The sequence below is a fragment of the Loxodonta africana genome, chromosome 17 (genome assembly GCF_030014295.1).
Source record: "Loxodonta africana isolate mLoxAfr1 chromosome 17, mLoxAfr1.hap2, whole genome shotgun sequence".
Lineage (NCBI taxonomy): Eukaryota > Metazoa > Chordata > Mammalia > Proboscidea > Elephantidae > Loxodonta > Loxodonta africana.
In genome coordinates this window covers 78398430-78416546 of record NC_087358.1, presented here as the reverse complement: position 1 = coordinate 78416546, position 18117 = coordinate 78398430, and the positions used below count along the sequence as shown (strand labels likewise).

At 44.7% G+C, this 18117-nt stretch overlaps 1 protein-coding gene across 1 annotated transcript in view; it reads left to right on the top strand.

Annotated features, from left to right (window-relative positions):
* Positions 1-3441: 3441 nt before the first annotated feature.
* The window catches only part of FREM2 (FRAS1 related extracellular matrix 2), a 282364-nt gene continuing 267688 nt past the window's right edge, over positions 3442-18117 (top strand). Inside the window, exons 1-2 of the mRNA XM_023551368.2 lie at positions 3442-8620; positions 14173-14262. Coding sequence (XP_023407136.2) covers positions 3442-8620; positions 14173-14262 — 5269 coding nt within the window. The remainder of the gene's footprint in view (positions 8621-14172; positions 14263-18117) is intronic.

Below are 18117 nucleotides of genomic sequence, written 5' to 3'. Positions count from 1 at the left end.
TCTCACTATTTTATCAATGATCATTAATGCAAAATATATTTAAGCAAATAATAGCATGAGCTGCCTTCTGTATGATAAAAACAAAAAATGTACCAAAAAATACTTAAGAATCATTTCATCACTTCAGTCAAGGAAAGCTAAATTAAAATGTTAGTAAATAAAAATAAAATAGTTTATTGATTTCCTTAGACTACTTAAAAATAAATATGGGTCTATATTCTTCTTGGAGCCTTGGTGGCACAGTGGTTAAGAGCTCAGGCTACTAACCGAAAGGTCGGCAGTTCAAATCCACCAGCTGCTCCTTGGAAACCCACTCTATGGGGCAGCTCTTACTCTGTCCTGTAGGATCACTCTGAGTCAGAATGGATTTGATGGCAACAGGTTTGGTTTGATATTCTTCTTACCATGAAACAAAATATTGAACTGTGCCCTTTAGGCATGCTACCATACTTCAAACACTATCTTAACATTGCTTTCATGTCAAACAAAGGAAACAAAAATCCTGGAGCCACTGGAAAACATTGGGGTAGCCAGGCTGTTGGTGAGGTCCTGGTCAGAACCTACCCAGGGCATAATGATTCCAGTTGATATTTTTTCAATTAAAACATATAACCAATATGACATAGGCAAATAAATAGAAACCAAAGCTTATTAGTGGTCACCAGGGATGAGGGGGAGAGGGAAAACGGAGTTGCCATTTGTGTCAATGGTGGTGGAATACGTCAGGAAAGGATGGTGACAAATGGTTGCACCACATGGAGACTGTAACCAATGTCACTGAATTATACATGTAAAAACTGTTAAATTGGAGAATGTTCTGTTATGTATATTTTACCACAATAAAATACATAAATATAATGGGGGAAAAAAGTGGAAACAACCCAAATGTCAAAAAGAAAACCCACATAACCAGACTTTCAAATGTAACATATAAAGAGCCATATTCTGACATTGATTTTCTATGTCACTTGGCATTTCCTATTTATTTGTGAACAAGAAATAATAGGCTATTCCTATGCCTCTGCAATTTGAATTCTGTATGCAATAATAATCATAATACATTATAAAATACGGGCAATCCCTTACTCACCATAGGGTTCCCTTCCAAAGACTCCACAGCAAAGCAAGTCTTCTGACGTAAGTCAAATATCTTTTTTTCTTTTTTTTTAGTTTTCATTATTATTGCCTTTTATTATCATTATCTTTCTAAAGGTCTTTGTCTTTTGGAGTTAGAAACATTACATATAAACATCTGCAAGTGAGCACCTGAGAATGATGATGTCAGCCAACTATGGGCTGTAACATCGCATGTAGGAAAAACAAGGAATAGCTAAGTGCAGGTCCTCCTGGCTCCAACATGAGCTAAGTCAGGGGCTACCTATAATAACGTCAAAAAGACCTGGACACTCCTTAAAAGCTGGACAGGAGTGTTCTCATGTAACTGAAATGCTGGAATCATTGCCCCCAATATCCACAAATGTTCAGTTTGTAGTAAACTATGAAATATGTCAATCAATTTTAAGCCAGAGTTAAAAGCCCTTCAAACAGGCCAGAGCACATAGACAAGCTCAGTTAGTACTCAACCAAACGTTTAGCTGGTTTGTTTCTCTGTTTGCGGGAGTGACTCCCTTTAGATTAATCTCTCTTGGGACTTTTTTGAAAGAATGCAGAGCTTCCCATGTCTGACTGCCAGGGACTGACACTGCCCAGTGGGCTTCTGACCCATCTGCACAGAGGTGGTGCTGAGCCCTGGAGAGTGGTTGTGTAAGGGATGGAAATCCAGGCTGCGAGGAATTCAGGCAAAAGGGTTAGAAGGATTGTGTTCTTCTTTCTGAAATTTACCCATATATTCACTCTACATCTTTAGTGTGGGCTGAAATCTAAGCGAGCACAACAGTTTTGACCAATTTTTTCCTTCCCAAGCCCAAAATAGCTTTAAGCAGGAAAAGGGCAGGATGACTACTATCCCAATTCTATATTCCTGTTAATAATCAGATCCGTGTTATTGGAGAGAAAAGAGCATTGCCCCAAATAAAACATTTTGTCGAGAATAAGTAAGGCTGCCTAAGGAACCAATCTGAAAATGGTTGGGTGCTTACTATGAAGGTACTTTTTTCGGGAGGGAGGGACTGAGGGTGGGGTCGGGGGGGTAGAAAACCTTTTTTAAAAGGAATCATATAGGGTCACTATGAGTCGGAATCGACTCGACGGCGCTGGGTTTGGTGTTTTTTTTGGTACTCACTAATGAAAGGGCACAAACACAAGGGGGCAGGAACAGCTCAGGCTCTGGCTTCGAAACCGACTGACTGAAGCAGATCGACCTTATTTTAGCTCGCCCTCCGGCTATTAATCAATTCTCCTGGCAAGCAAAGAAACGTGATACTGACAAGTGGGCTTAGTTTGTACTTGGTCTAATTACCGCCCGGAGAACAGGAACGCCTCTGATGTAAACTACCTTAACCGCGGCGCCCCGGACAGCCTGGGGCCACTTTCCCTGCGACTTACTCCTCAGCGCGAGTCTCGCGATTCTGCCCACGCATCCCAAATGCCCCCTTTCCTTTTACTCGGGGAACTTTGGTGGCACAGGAGGGGCTGGTTAAAAACTCGCCAACCTGAGGACTGTGCCCATTGTCATTGCCGAGGACGGGGCGGCAGGAAGGGGGTGCAACCTGCTCTTGTTGGGCTTTTAATTCCAGTTTTCTTTTGCAAATATGCCCCAGAGACGCCCGCACACTGCTCTGGGTTTCCACTCAAACTCAGGCGACCTTGCGTTTCCTTTTCCCCACCGGTTTGCAGGCTTCCGTGAAAAATGACCACCCCTGCGTGGGATTCCACTGAATCGGGGAGGGGAGGTTTACAACGAGGAATCCGCTTTCGCCGGCCATTGAAGGGTTGGCTACTGCCCAGGCGGCGACTTCTGGATCCCCTGAGGGACCCCCAGCAGCCTCCGGCCAAGGTGACAGCCCCCGGCTGACTCTGGCTCGCTTCTAGAACAACCTGTTGCGCCTTTCCTCTTCTCCCTGCCGGCGGTTTCCCCGCCTTGGCTCTAAATGCTGATTGGCAGAAATCGTTACCCAACCCTCGACTCCGGGCCTCCTCCCGAGACCGACGATTGGTCCCTGGGAGGGCTGGAGCCCGAGGGTGCAAGGGGAGGGATTTCCCTCAAAGGGCAGGGTCCCAGGACCCGGGAAAGAAGAGGGGAGGGACTCAGTTGCAAAGCGACTGAATCCGTAGGGGAGGAGCCCGGTAGCCTCCCGGGCGGCAGCTCCAGCCCAGACCGCGCCGCGCAACTTTCCCGTCCTTTTGGCGCCGCCCGGGCTACCGGAGGACCCCGCAGGCGGCGTGTGGAGTCTGGGTACTTCCCGGAGTGTCTTGCTCCCTGCCAAGGGACTGACCTTGCACGCTCGAATGCGGATCTGTCCGAGCCCAAACCCCCGTACTATGCATACAGCCGGGACCTCCGGGAGCGCCTCCCGCGCGTGCGGGGAAGCCAAGCGCACCAGCCTGCAGCCAATGCCTCCTCCGCTGCCCCGACTGCTGCTGCTGCTGCTCCTGTCACTGGTAAGCCGCGTCATGGCACAGCCTGCGGCCCCCAGCCGGGCGTTGCTGTCCCCAGATCTCGCGGAGGCTGTGGGGGTCCCCGCCAATGAAGCCATAGTGCTGGCGAACCGCGGGCTCCGGGTGCCCTTCGGCCGGGACGTCTGGCTGGATCCGCTGCACGACCTGGTGCTGCAGGTGCAGCCGGGGGATCGCTGCGCGTTGACCGTGCTAGACAACGACGCGTTGGCCCAGCGGCCCGGCCGTTTGAGTCCCAAACGCTTTCCTTGCGACTTCGGCCCTGGCGAGGTGCGCTACTCTCACCTGGGAGCGCGCAGCCCGTCGCGGGATCGTGTCCGACTGCAGTTGCGCTACGACGCTCCTGGAGGGGCGGTGGTGCTGCCACTGGTGTTGGAGGTGGAGGTGGTCTTCACCCAGCTGGAGGTTGTGACTCGGAACTTGCCCCTCGTCGTGGAGGAGCTGCTGGGGACCAGCAACGCCCTGGACGCCGGGAGCCTGGAGTTCGCCTACGAGCCCGAAACGGAGGAATGCCGCGTGGGCATCCTGTCGGGCCTGAGCGTGCTGCCTCGCTATGGGGAACTCCTCCACTACCCGCAGGTCCCGGGCCGGGCCAGCGAGGCGAGTTCCTTGGAGCCTCTCCTGATGGACTGCAAAGCTTTCCAGGAGCTAGGCGTGCGCTATCGCCACACAGCCGCCAGTCGCTCCCCAAATAGAGACTGGGTTCCCATGGTGGTGGAGCTGCGCTCCCGGGGGTCTCCTGTGGGCAACCCTGCTTTGAAACGTGAGCACTTCCAGGTGCTGGTGAGGATCCGAGGGGGGACCGAGAACACCGCCCCCAAACCCAGTTTTGTGGCTATGATGATGATGGAGGTGGACCAGTTTGTACTGACTGCCCTGACCCCAGACATGCTGGCAGCTGAGGATGCTGAGTCTACGCCTGAGCTTCTGGTCTTCAACCTCACCTCTCCATTCCAGCCTGGCCAGGGCTTCCTGGTGAGTACGGATGACCGCAGCCTGCCGCTCTCCTCCTTCACTCAGCGGGATCTCAGCCTCCTGAAGATCGCCTACCAGCCGCCTTCTGAGGATTCTAACCAGGAGCGTCTCTTTGAATTGGAGCTGGAGGTGGTGGACCCTGAAGGAGCGGCCTCGGACCCTTTTACCTTCGTGGTCGTGGTGAAGCCCATGAACACACTGGCACCAGTGGTCACCCGGAACACTGGTCTCGTTCTCTACGAGGGCCAGTCTCGGCCCCTAACAGGTCCTGAAGGCAATGGGCCACAAAACTTGGTCATCAGCGATGAGGATGACCTAGAGGCAGTGCGGCTGGAGGTGGTTGCTGGGCTCCGGCATGGTCGTCTCATTCTTTTAGGTGCCTCCGGTGGTGACTCTGTCCCCAAGACCTTTACTGTGGCCGAGCTGGCAGCCGGCCAGGTGGTCTACCAGCATTATGACAGAGATGGCTCACTGAGTGACAATCTGGTGCTTCGAATGGTAGATGGAGGAGGTAAGCACCAGGTGCAGTTCCTGTTCCCCATCACCTTAGTGCCGGTGGATGACCAGCCACCTGTCCTCAATGCTAACACAGGGCTGACACTGGCAGAGGGGGAAACGGTGCCCATCCTGCCCCTCGCTCTGAGTGCAACGGACATGGACTCAGATGACTCTCTGCTGGTTTTTGTGCTGGAGCCACCCCACCCAGCTACAGGGCACCTGCTTCTTCGCCAGACTCACCCTCCCCAGGAGGAGGCGGAGGAGGAGCGCAGCAAGGACACTTGGAAAAAGAGGGGGATGTTCTATGAGCGCACAGTGACAAAGTGGCAGCAGCAGGACATAGTGGAAGGCAAGTTGTTCTACAGGCACTCTGGGCCCCACAGACCTGGGCCAGTCATGGACCAGCTCGTGTTCAGAGTCCGAGATAACCACGACCCCCCTAATCAGTCGGGGCTACAGAGGTTCCTGATACGCATTCATCCTGTGGATCGCCTACCCCCAGAGCTGGGCAGTGGGTGTCCCCTCCGGATGGTGGTGCAAGAATCCCAGCTGACACCACTGAGGAAGAAGTGGCTTCGATACACCGACCTGGACACAGATGACCGAGAACTGCATTATACAGTGACCCAGCCACCCATGGACACAGATGAAAACCACTCTCCAGCCCCTCTGGGAACCTTGGTCCTGGCTGACAACCCCTCAGTCATAGTGACCCATTTTTCCCAAGCCCAGATCAACCACCATAAAATTGCTTACAGGCCCCCAGATCAAGAACTGGGAGTGGCTGCCCGAGTGGCCCAGTTCCAGTTCCAAGTGGAGGACCAAGTTGGAAATGTGGCTCCAGGCACCTTCACACTTTATTTGCAGCCAGTGGACAACCAGCCACCTGAGATCCTCAACACAGGCTTCATGATTCAGGAGAAGGGCCACCACGTCCTGAGCGAGACTGAGTTGCATGCGACTGATGTGGACACTGATGTGGTCCACATCTCTTTTACTCTCACACAGGCTCCCAAGCATGGCCACATGGGAGTGTCTGGACAGAGACTGCATGTGGGTGGGATCTTCTACTTGGAGGATATCAAGCAGGGCCGGATTTCCTACACCCATAATGGGGACGAGTCTCTGAATGATAGCTGTTCCTTGGAAGTCAGTGACAGACACCATGTGGTGCCCATTACTATAAGAGTGAATGTCCGGCCAGTGGACGATGAGATGCCCATACTGAGTCTTCCTGCTGGCACACTGGGGTCCTATCTAGATGTTTTGGAAAATGGGGCTACTGAAATCACTGCCAGTGTTATCAAGGGGACCGATGAGGACACTGATGATTTGATGTTGACTTTCCTCTTGGAAGACCCACCCTTGTATGGGGAAATCCTGGTCAATGGAGCCCCTGCAGAGCAGTTTACCCAAAGGGACATCTTGGAGGGGTCTGTTGCCTATGCTCACACTAGTGGTGAGATAGGCCTGTTGCCCAAAGAGGACTCTTTTAACCTGAGTCTGTCAGATATGTCTCAAGAATGGAGAATAGGTGGTAATACTATCCAGGGAGTTTCTGTGTGGGTGACCATCCTCCCTGTTGATAACCACGCTCCAGAAGTTTCGGTGGGTGAATGGTTTATTGTAATGGAAGGTGAAAAAAGTGTTATAACCTCGACACACATAAGTGCTGAAGATATCGATTCCCTGAAAGATGACATCTTGTGCACTATAGTTATCCAGCCTACCTCAGGTTATGTTGAAAACATTTCTCCAGCACCAGGCTCTGAGAAATCAAGAGCAGGAATTGCCATCAGTGCCTTCACCCTGAAAGATCTCAGGCAGGGTCACATTAACTATGTCCAGAGTATCCATAAAGGGGTGGAGCCTGTGGAAGACCGATTTATATTTCGTTGTTCTGATGGTATTAATTTTTCAGACAGACATTTTTTCCCCATTGTTATCATTCCCACCAATGATGAACAGCCAGAGATGTTTATGAGAGAATTTATGGTGATGGAAGGCATGAGTCTGGTGATAGACACCCCCATCCTCAATGCTGCTGATGCTGACATACCCCCAGATGACTTAACTTTCACTATTACTCAATTTCCCACTCATGGTCACATCATGAACCAGATAATAAATGGTACGGTTTTGGTTGAAAGTTTCACCTTGGACCAGATAATAGAGAGTTCCAGCATTATTTATGAACATGATGACTCAGAGACCCAGGAAGACAGCTTTGTGATTAAACTCACAGATGGCAAGCATTCTGTGGAAAAGATGGTTCCCATTATGGTTATCCCTGTTGATGATGAGACCCCTAGAATGACTGTAAATAATGGACTAGAGATAGAAATTGGGCAGACCAAAATCATCAACAACAAGGTATTAATGGCCACTGATTTGGATTCTGAAGACAAATCCTTAGTTTATATTATTCGTTATGGTCCAGGACATGGCTTATTACAGAAACAAAAACCTACAGGTACCTTTGAAAATATCACATTGGGCATGAACTTTACCCAGGATGAAGTGGACAGAAACCTAATTCGGTATGTCCATTTTGGGCAAGAGGGCATCCGGGACCTAATTAAATTTGATGTGACTGATGGAATCAATGCCCTCATAGATCGCTATTTTTATGTATCTGTTGGCAGCATTGACATTGTCTTCCCTGATGTGGTGAGTAAGGGAGTGTCTTTGAAAGAAGGTGGTAAAGTCACCCTCACCACGGACCTACTGAGCACAAGTGACTTGAACAGTCCTGATGAAAACCTAGTTTTTACCATCACCAGGGCTCCCATGAGAGGTCGCTTAGAGAGCACAGATCAACCTGGGGTGCCCATCTCGTCTTTCACTCAGCTCCAACTTGCTGGCAACAAAATCTACTACATCCACACAGCCGCGGATGAGGTGAAGATGGACAGTTTTGAGTTTCAAGTCACTGATGGACGTAACCCTGTCTTCCGGACATTCCGTATCTCCATTAGTGATGTGGACAACAAAAAGCCCGTGGTCACCATCCACAGCCTGGTTGTCAGTGAAAGTGAAAACAAGCTGATCACTCCTTTTGAACTCACTGTTGAAGACAGAGATACTCCTGACAAGCTCCTGACATTCACCGTCACTCAGGTGCCTGTTCATGGCCATCTCCTGTTCAACAATACCAGACCTGTCATGTTTTTTACTAAACAAGAACTGAATGAAAACTTAATTAGCTACAAACATGATGGCACTGAGTCAAGTGAAGATAGCTTCTCCTTCACAGTGACCGATGGCACCCATACGGACTTCTACGTATTTCCTGACACGGTATTTGAAACCAGGAGACCCCAAGTGATGAGGATCCAGGTCTTAGCTGTTGACAATAGTGCACCCCAAATTGCAGTGAATAAAGGTGCCTCTACACTTCATACTCTAGCCACTGGCCATTTGGGGTGCATGATCACAAGCAAAATATTGAAAGTGGAGGACAGAGACAGTGTACATGTTTCTCTGAGGTTTATTGTGACAGAGGCCCCTCGGCATGGATATCTCTTCAACCTGGGCAAAGGCAACCACAGCGTCACTCAGTTTACACAAGGTACGATTTACTTATAGCCAAATGACACTCCAGGTCTTATTTTCTGAAGATATGGCTGTCACTGACAACCTCAGAAAAAAGTACAGTGTCAAATTAGGATCCAAGGGAAGGGAAGAGGAGGGAGAAGAAGGAAGGGAAGGGAAGGGAAGAGGAGAGGGAAGGGAAGGGAAGAGGAGAGAGAAGAAAGAGAAGGGGAGGGGAAGGGAAAAACCCAGGGACTCACTTTCCTGGGAAAATAACTCCCTTCTCACCATTTGTCCCATTGTAGTGACATTCATTAGAGGGAGCATCCATGTATTTTGGTAGTGGAAAGATAAGCTCCTAAAGCAAGACTCAGCTTTGGTGAATTAAACAGCCCTGCTCCACTTTTCACCCCTATCACCTGAGCATCCTCCGTTTGTGTGCTGTAGATCTTCTCGGAAGCATCTTTAACCCCTTAGGGAGAGAGAGAGAGGAAAAAAAAGAAAAGAAACCAAACCCATTGCCACTGAGTTGATTCCAACTCATAGCGACCCCACAGGCCAGAGTAGAACTGCCCCATGGAGCTTCCAAGGAACGGCTGGTAGATTCGAACTGCCAACCTTTTGGTTAGCAGCCATAACTCTTAGCCACTTTGAGAGGTGCTATCTAAATACTATGATTTCGCATTATTCTTATGATTATCAATTACTTTCTCAAAAAAGAGCCTTCAAATGTACTTCACTTTGGCTAGTTTTTGAGAGCATCTTTCTGGTTACCGTAACGGTTGCTAGCAACTTTGTAACTAGGAGAACAAGATTTATTTATATTTATATAAACAGTACTTGTAGATTCTTTTAATGGTTTTTTACTATTTCATGACAGGAAAACAACTATCCAATGACATAAGAGGTAAACACCTGTCTAGAGTTAAAACAATTATGTTTCTAGGACTCTTCACATACAAACATGAGAGAATATGCTTAGTGATGTATCAAAAGGCAAGATGTTCGTCATCAAAATAGACTTCCACTTAATTTTGGAGAACTGGAGATATGTAACAAGGGTAACCAGTGAAAGAGGAGATTGACTCATTAGTTCAAAGCTCTTTCCATCCTGCCCAAAACACAATAACAAACCCCTCTTACCTCAAGTATCTGCATGTGTTCCTTAGGCTGTAGGGTTTTTCTAACCTGGATTTCCTTTGTGTGTGGACAGTGTGAAACAAGAAGGGCAGGTGACCTATGCAGAGTTTCTCAGTGAGGGGAGGGCGAAGCCAATTAAGCATGTTGGCTTGGGAATGAGGGCCCTGTTCTCTAGAAGCTGAGACTTTTGCTACAAAGGGCCTTGGGTTGCCTTCATGGAAATCTCACCATGTCAGAATGGAAACTGGATCTATCCCTGTGGGCTCCATGGTTAGAGACAGAGTTGATCCCTGGGACATCCCCACGGGGTGTTCTTTTCTACAGCAGTGTTGATCTCTGAGATAACAAACATGGGTGTCTCCAAATGTAGTGTCAAAGTGAACTACTTCCCTGTTTTAGATGCTGGCAAGTCTCCCCCCACTCCAGCCTCCTGATTCTTGGCTGAAAGCCTGAATATATCCTAGGGCCTGCAGGGACAGGAAAACCTCAGAGTGCCAAGTGTCATGCAGACCAGCAGGAGACTTTCTGTGAAGGTTTTTCCTAGGACAGCAACACCATGCTATGTTAGACTGGTTACTTTTGAGGAAAGTGAAGCAGATGAAAAGAATATATTAGAGGAGAGAAAATGTTATTTCCAGTCACTTTCTCTGACCTGAAAAAATAATTGACTTTGGACACTACAAAATGAATTATTTGGGTGAGGATGAGTGAATTATTTAACTTCAATTATATATGACCAAACCCACAGCTCAAAATATTGGAATATTATTTCCTAAATATTAAACTCAAAGGTTACGCTATTTCATTACAGGCAGTTGCTCTGTCTCTCACTGACTTTGACCCACCATAATATCTGTCTGTGATTGTTTGTAAACATGGTAGTTGTAAGTTTATTATAAAAAGTGAAGATAAGTTTTTCAGGTTACCTTTTTAAAGTAAATTATCAAATTCCAATAAGAATCCAAATAATGACTAGGAAAATTGTTGATATTTCACTGGACAGCCTCAGTTGAGCAAGTTGAGGCTGATGTTTGGATTGTAGCAGGTATTATGGAGATCAGATAAGTGAGAGAAACGGAGAAGGCCCCACTGACAGCTGCCAAGGCAGCTTTTAGGAAGGGAAATCAAAGCAGTGTCTGGAGCGTGGACTGTGCTGCTTTTTCACGTGCTGTTTTGTTTCCGTTTCATGAAGGGGTAAACTAAACTATATTTTGACGGATTGTTCAATGAATTATCAATGAAACACATGTGGCCAGAAAAGATTATTCTCAAACTGATAGAACAAACGGTCCTGTCATTGTCATTATTAGCCACCATCAAGTTGGTCTCAACTCATGGTGACCCGGTACACAGTGGACCAAAGTGCTGCCTGGTCCTCAGCCATCCCTGTGACAGGTTGCTGATTGAACTGTTGTGATCCACAGAGTTTTCATTGGCTGACTTTTGGGAGTAGATCACCAGGCCTTTCTTCCTAGTCTGTGTTAGTCTGGAAACTGCACTCAACCCGATCAGTATCACAGCAACACGCAAGCCTCCAAGAACAGACGGGTGGTGGCTGCACATGAGGTCACTTGATGATAACTGAACCTGAGTCTCCCTTGTGGGAGGGGAGAATACCACTGAACCACCAGTGCCCCCTGAATGCTCCCTGTTGTTGTCGTTAGTTGCTGTTGAGTCGACTGACATGTGACGACCCTGTGTGTGTACGGTAGAACTGTGTTCCATAGGATTTTCAAGGCTGTGACACTTCAGAAGCAGATAGCCAGGCCTGTCTTTCAAGGTACTTCTTGGTGAGTTCGAACTATCAACCTCTTGTCTAGTGGTCGAGCTCTTAACTGTTTGAACCACCCAGAGACTCCAGGATGAAATTAATTCATTTCTAAAACTCATTAAATTTCATTATTATGAAAAGTTAGAGTTTATAAATTGTGGAAATTATTTAGTTATTTCCAACTTCAGCTCTTCCCCAAGGTGCCCCTGCACGCCTGACTCCAGGTCTAAGTCACTCATGTCAAGTATCTGGGTTTTTTTCTCTGTAATAAATATGTAATGATACCTCGTGGGGGATAATTTATAAAGCACTTTGAGGAGAGCAAGAATTTCCCCAAAGAGGTTGAACCAGGGCAGGGTTACTAGGTATGTTAATAAATTTAGAATCAAAACAAGCCATGGACTGATTGTGATTGTGTAGATAACCTGGAATAAATGTAATGCATGTTTAACAATGAAGAAAATCTAGTGAATTCTTAGATGTTTTCTTAAAGAAGGTAACATTTCATCCATTTGGTTTTTATCTTCCTGGTACCTCTGTGCCTTAAAGTGAATGTTTACATATATTTATGGTACTTTTATAGCATTTTTAGAGGTATCTGTAGAATAGAACAACAGTTGTAAAGAAGTCCTTACTTACCTGAGATTAAAAACAAACGTGTGTCTCCTTTTTGATCCATAGATTATTAATAGAATTATAGGGAAAAAGAAAGGAATTTAGTTTGTTCCAACCAATCAATGTTGCCCTAACTTGGAAGGAAAATTTGATGCTTCAGGATCACATAATTGCATTTGTGTTTTTACTTTAAAAAAAAAAAAAGTTCTTAAAATGGAAGTGGTAATTTATTTCAATGAACTTCACTTCTAAATACTGCAGTTTTTGCTGTGGATTTATTGTGCTGTTTTCTACATAGTAGGGCTTTAGATTTTTCTTTTAAAGTGAGAGGAGGGATGGGAGAGTTGGGGATGGGTCTGTCCCTCATGACCAGAGGTCACTGTCCTCCTGCTAAGGATGCTTCATCAGACCGGCGTTCGCTTGCTGCTCCTTGCTGGTAAGGTTGTAAGAGTTGAGAGATGCAGGAGTCAACAGGCCAAGAGCTGCGCAGGGGCTTCCCGGGACTCCTTACGCATTCAGAAACATCAGGTACAAAGTAGGACGGGCTGCTAAGGGAGAACGAGAGATCTTAGATTCCACCTCCCAGTACCTCTGTTAGCAGGAAGACACCATTGACTGTTGAAGGACCCTGAGTGGTGCACACAGTTTGTGATTGGCTGCTAACCTAAAGGTTGGTGGTTTGAACCCACCCAATGGTGCTTCATGTTGTTGTTAGTTACCAGTTGTGCTCCATATGGTTTTTAAGGCTGTGACTTTTGGAAGCAGATTTCCAGGACACTCTTCACAGGCTCCAGTCTTTTGGCTAGTAGTCGGGTACTGAACTGTTTATGCCACCCAGGGACTCCGTAAGATTACAGCCAAGAAAATCCTATGGAGAAATTCTACTCTGTAATGCATGAGGTTGCCATGAGTTGGGAGCCGACTTGACGGCAGCTAACAACCACCACCACCATCAGCTATTTTACCTTTCAAAACTGTATGAGCCAGAACAGAGTGTAAGAGTCACCTCCATAAAGCGGAGCTGTAGAAATTCATGGAGTAAGCTATCAATCCCAATGCCCTGTATCATTTGAGATTATTCTTTAATAAATGCATTTTCTGAGCTAGAGTGCCTTTAAACTCCACAGCATGAACTCTTAGAAGAAGGAACAACCAGAGAACACACTAGATAAACAATGTTACATACCGTTGTTTAAGCTGTTTGTAGCTATGATCTCGATGTTATGTAGCTTTGGATGTAACTACTCACTTATTGGCCCAGATCAGACAACAATCTCTTTGTGAGTGAGCATCATAGAACAGAATATTTGTTTCATTATGTTGTCTGTGTGGCATTATTAAGGAGAAGATTTGGTAAAATGGGTGAATTCATTTTTAACAATACTGAAAGCAAATCTATGCAAAAGGATCTGACAGACTAGAAAGCAACATACGAAGCATTTCTGAGGCGATGTAAACCTGTTGTTACTATGAATAAAGGCTGCAGCTTCTCTGAGTTGTTTTGCTTCAAGTTCTCTCTGATATTGGGTCATGATAGTTATTTTAATCTGAGGGATTTATTTATTTTTAATCTCAGCAATTTTTTCTTTCAAACCTTGAAGAACTTAAAAGCAGCCAACTCTACCACAAGAGGTAAGAGCTACCCCTCTTCCTCAAAGGCCAGTCCTACAAAGAGGCAAAGGGCGTGATTTTAGAAGTGCCAGGAAATCTGCCAGGCCTCAAAATATCTCCTTTTCCATCTGTCAGGGTGGCTGGCGTTTCACATTTAGATAGTCACTACTTTGGTGCATGAACATGCAAATACCATGGGGAGGGACCACACCGTGCTCTTATTATAATTTAGCTCTTTGTGTTTATCTGTGTAAGGAATCAGATTCCCCCCGGGGACAGCTGAAATCAAGGGGCCTGGAGATACGAGAAACAAGATAGCACTGCTTCTCTTAGGAGGGGAAGGTATCATAAATATGGATACAGAAAGGAAGAGCTCATGGGATTTACCATAAATAATTAGTCACCAGCTTTGTCCTAGTGATTAATCATCCTGCCCTTTGGTTATTTTCTAGCTGACATTGATGACATGAAAATATGCTACGTCTTAAGAGAAGGGGCTAATGCCACAAGTGATACGTTTCATTTTATAGTTGAAGATAGTGGTGAGTATTCCACTCTCCTGTTCGCGTAAACAAGGAGAGCCATTCCTATTGGTTGGTCTTTGACAACTTCATTACAAGGAATCCGTATCAAGTATTATTTTATTCTCATCTGAATTTATACCAAGTGGATTTGGGATTTGTTATACAAAATTTTATAGCCTCAATGTGACACAGTTCTACTCTGCAAAGACTAAAGATAAGTGTTCTAGCGATATTATGATTATTCTGTCTTATGATTTATAAAGCACTAAAAAGAAACATCTGTATAAATAGGATCCCCATGTCCAGTTGTTCAGATTATCCACTGCATAAGAGCGCCTGCCTGAGGCAATAAGAGGATGCTGGAATTCAGCCCCAGCTCCTCACAAGCTCTGTGCCCACCAGAGTGCTTCAGCTGAAGTGGTGACTTTTTCTAATTTGCATCCAAATGCTGGTAGGTAATGATTTGCATGCACCAAGAAATCAGTTTTAAATAAATGTACATTTTATCTCACCAATATCAGTATTTCTAATGATTTTCTTAGTTTGGGGGATTTTGTGACTTAGTCTAGCTAAAATTTTCTTGATGAAGTTTGAAGAACCCTATAGAGAATGGGATATGACTTGTGGTCTAAATCTCTTCAGCATCATTTTTGACATTGCTCTTTCAAAGCCCTGACTCTCCAGTCACGCTTTTTAGCCCCTGACTACTTCTCTTCCTAATCTATAGCCAAGGGGAGAGATGGCCATTTCTCGATGGATCACAAAATCTTTTTTCTCTTCTGGTCCACACAGAAGAAAATCTCAGACTCTCAGGAAGTGTGTGTACAGAGCACAGGACGTGGAGAGTGCGTGTGAGAGAGAACAGAGAGAGAGAAGTGATTCAGCTCAGAGTGTTTCCTTATGCTGCCTTTTTAAAAGCCACATTATTATGGCAGTTATCTCCAAAAACTGCATCCTCACCCTCTCTATTTCTGAAGTAATAAAAGCATTTGTTTAAAATATCGTGGACAAATGTTCACAGCTCAGAAAAATGACATCAGTTGGGTGGGTGCCAGAGAGGCAAAAAAGTACATTGACGTAGGTTCAGCATATTTGATTTGTGCTATAAATCAAAGGTTTAGTAAATCTAACTCCTTTATTTTTATAGTAACCAAATCATAGTTAAGTATTCTACATATTGATAAAAGGAATCTTAGTATAAAACAGAGTTCTAAGAAAGAAACCAGCTTGTAAAACTTAATTATCTGCTTTTTGAATCCTGCTGCTCAGATGAGAAATTCTACTGTAAGTAAACTTTAGAGTTAGATCCTAAAATAATTCAAATCTGTGTGGCATATCACAATTTAAGGTCTGAATTACCGATTCAATACACCGTATTTACTTTTCTCTCAGAATAACTGAATAAACTTCAATAGAAAAGGTATGATTTTCTTTTAAATTACAAGAAACTCAAAATTCAATGTGTGCAATTATCCTAAAACAAATAAAACCTATACATTTTTTATGTTTTGCTTTTTGTTCATTATTTAACAAAGAGAGAGTGAGAGAGAGGCAGCATATAGTGTATTATTGTCCACATACCTTCCCGGGTGGAATGGCAGCATTTACTTTAAAGCTTTGGACAGCATTATGCAGTATCATGTTTCAGAGCATTACCTGAGGATTGACGATGGATTTATTTTCGGATTCGCTGAAAATGTGCCTGTGCCTTTAAAGATTGTCTTGGAGTTTGTGGAAATAAGGACTAAATCATTTCAGGAGCATTCGTTTCATGTGAGAGAGAAAAACTGAAAAGATAATTGCTTTTTAACCTCCTTCTCCCCACTCACATGAAGCATTCCTTGGGGGGCCCTGGAAGATTCCAGCAAACTGCCTGTTGAACAGAATTTACATTAATTCCCCTGATGTAAGAAAACTTCGCTTTGCCAGAATAAGCACATTAGAGACCTGGAAGATTAAAAACAAAAATAAAAAAGGCCACATGTGTACTTTGAAATTGTTTCACCCTGATTCTTATTTATTTGTTTTTTTTTTAGGATTGTTACATTGTCTTTTAAAATATTCTAACATTTGAATAAGAAGTACAATATTGTCTAAACTTACAGAGTATTTGAAATTAAATCCTGCTCTCTGGAAAGTGCAAGGTATTTTGCCAAATATAAATGTTTACAATATTTGTAGTAAAAAGAAAAAAAAAAAGACATCATTCCTTTCTGTAAAAATAAGATCGATACCTAAGAATTTTGAGTTTTTGTGTGATCCAACTAGTAATAAGGTCAGTCATTTAACCAGAATACATTCTAGAAAAGAATCTAATTTGTGGACTATAATATAAGCATTTAGGATTCCCTTAGCAGTGCAGGTGGCTAAGTGGTCAGTTACTAACTGAAATGTTGGCCATTTGAATCCCTGAGAGGTGCCTTCAAAGGAAGGCTTGGCAATCTATTTCCAAAAGGTCTAAGCCATTAAAACCCTATGGAGCAAGCGGTTCAGGGGTTGCCATGAGTCAGGATCAGCTACATGGCAACTGGTTTGGTTTTTAATATGAATGTTTACCTTTAAAATATTTAAATTTAACAATGTAAACATCATGTGATAGACAACAGTTTGTGAGGCCACACTTAACTTTTGACACCTCTCAAAGGTATGTATGTCTCAGGAATTATGTTAGGTCCTTGAATCCTACAAGCAGGCATTACTGTCATTGTTCAGTTATGAAAACCCAAACCAAATCTGCTGCCATTGAGTCGATTCTGACTCGTAGTGACCCTGTAGGACAGAATAGAACTGGCTTGTAGGCTTTCCGAAGAGCGGTTGGTGGATTTGAATGCTGATCTTTTTTGATTAGCAACCCGAGTGCTTAACCCCTGCACCACCAGGCCTCTGTGTTCAGTTAGAGGGGTCTAAGTCTCTGAGAAGCTAGGTAACTTCCCCAGTGCGTCCTGCAGGAAGTGAGAGCTCTCTCAGGAGCTCTGCCCTTCATCTCGTGACGGCAGACATCTTGGGACCTGTGAGCTTTGCTCCTGATATCAGCTGTAGGGACTTACCATAATCTACTTTATACAATGATAGTACGTATACCCATGAACCATCCCCATGAAGTACATGAAATGGTTCCAGATTTCACATCTGGGAAACAAGTCAAGGCACCGTGGAGGAAAATTGAGAGCTCTCTACTCTCAATTCTCTTTCCTGTCCACTAAGTTCACTAAATTCACCTTGTTCAAATCACCAAGACTGGCTGCAGGGCAGTAACTTTCTATGGAAATTACTGAGACGAACAATCCTTGGAGAACCTTAAAAATAAAATATAACTTTTAATCTCAGGGATCAAGAATGAAAGAGGAGGTTGAGGAGAACAGAAGCCCAAAACCTCTTGTTTCAGATTTAATTCTGTTACTATAGGAACATGGCTGGCCACAGGATTCTTCATTATGTAGTAAAGGATTAGTGACCATTCACCACTAATGCAATAGTGCTGAGGACAGTGTTATGACTTTTTGGGTTTGGAGAGTTTGGGGCTATTACTAAATGGAAGGAATGAACAGTACACTATTGAACACTAGATATTTAACTATATTCTGGTTAAATCTCATCTCACAGGATCCTACTGTGTTCAAACTTAATAAATTTTGGTTGATATAGCACATGTGTAAACACACACAGATACTTGTTTCTTAGGGCTCTTTCAGTAAGACCTTAAACCTACATGGTTTATTGTTATGTAATTTTGCCTTCATAGCATCCCTATGGGTTTGGTAGACCACTTAGTATTATTCCTATTTGAGTTATAGGACCGGTAACTGACCTGCTTCAGTTGCACAACCAGACAGCTAGAGGCTGAGTTGAATCCCAGATTCTTTCCCCAGTGAT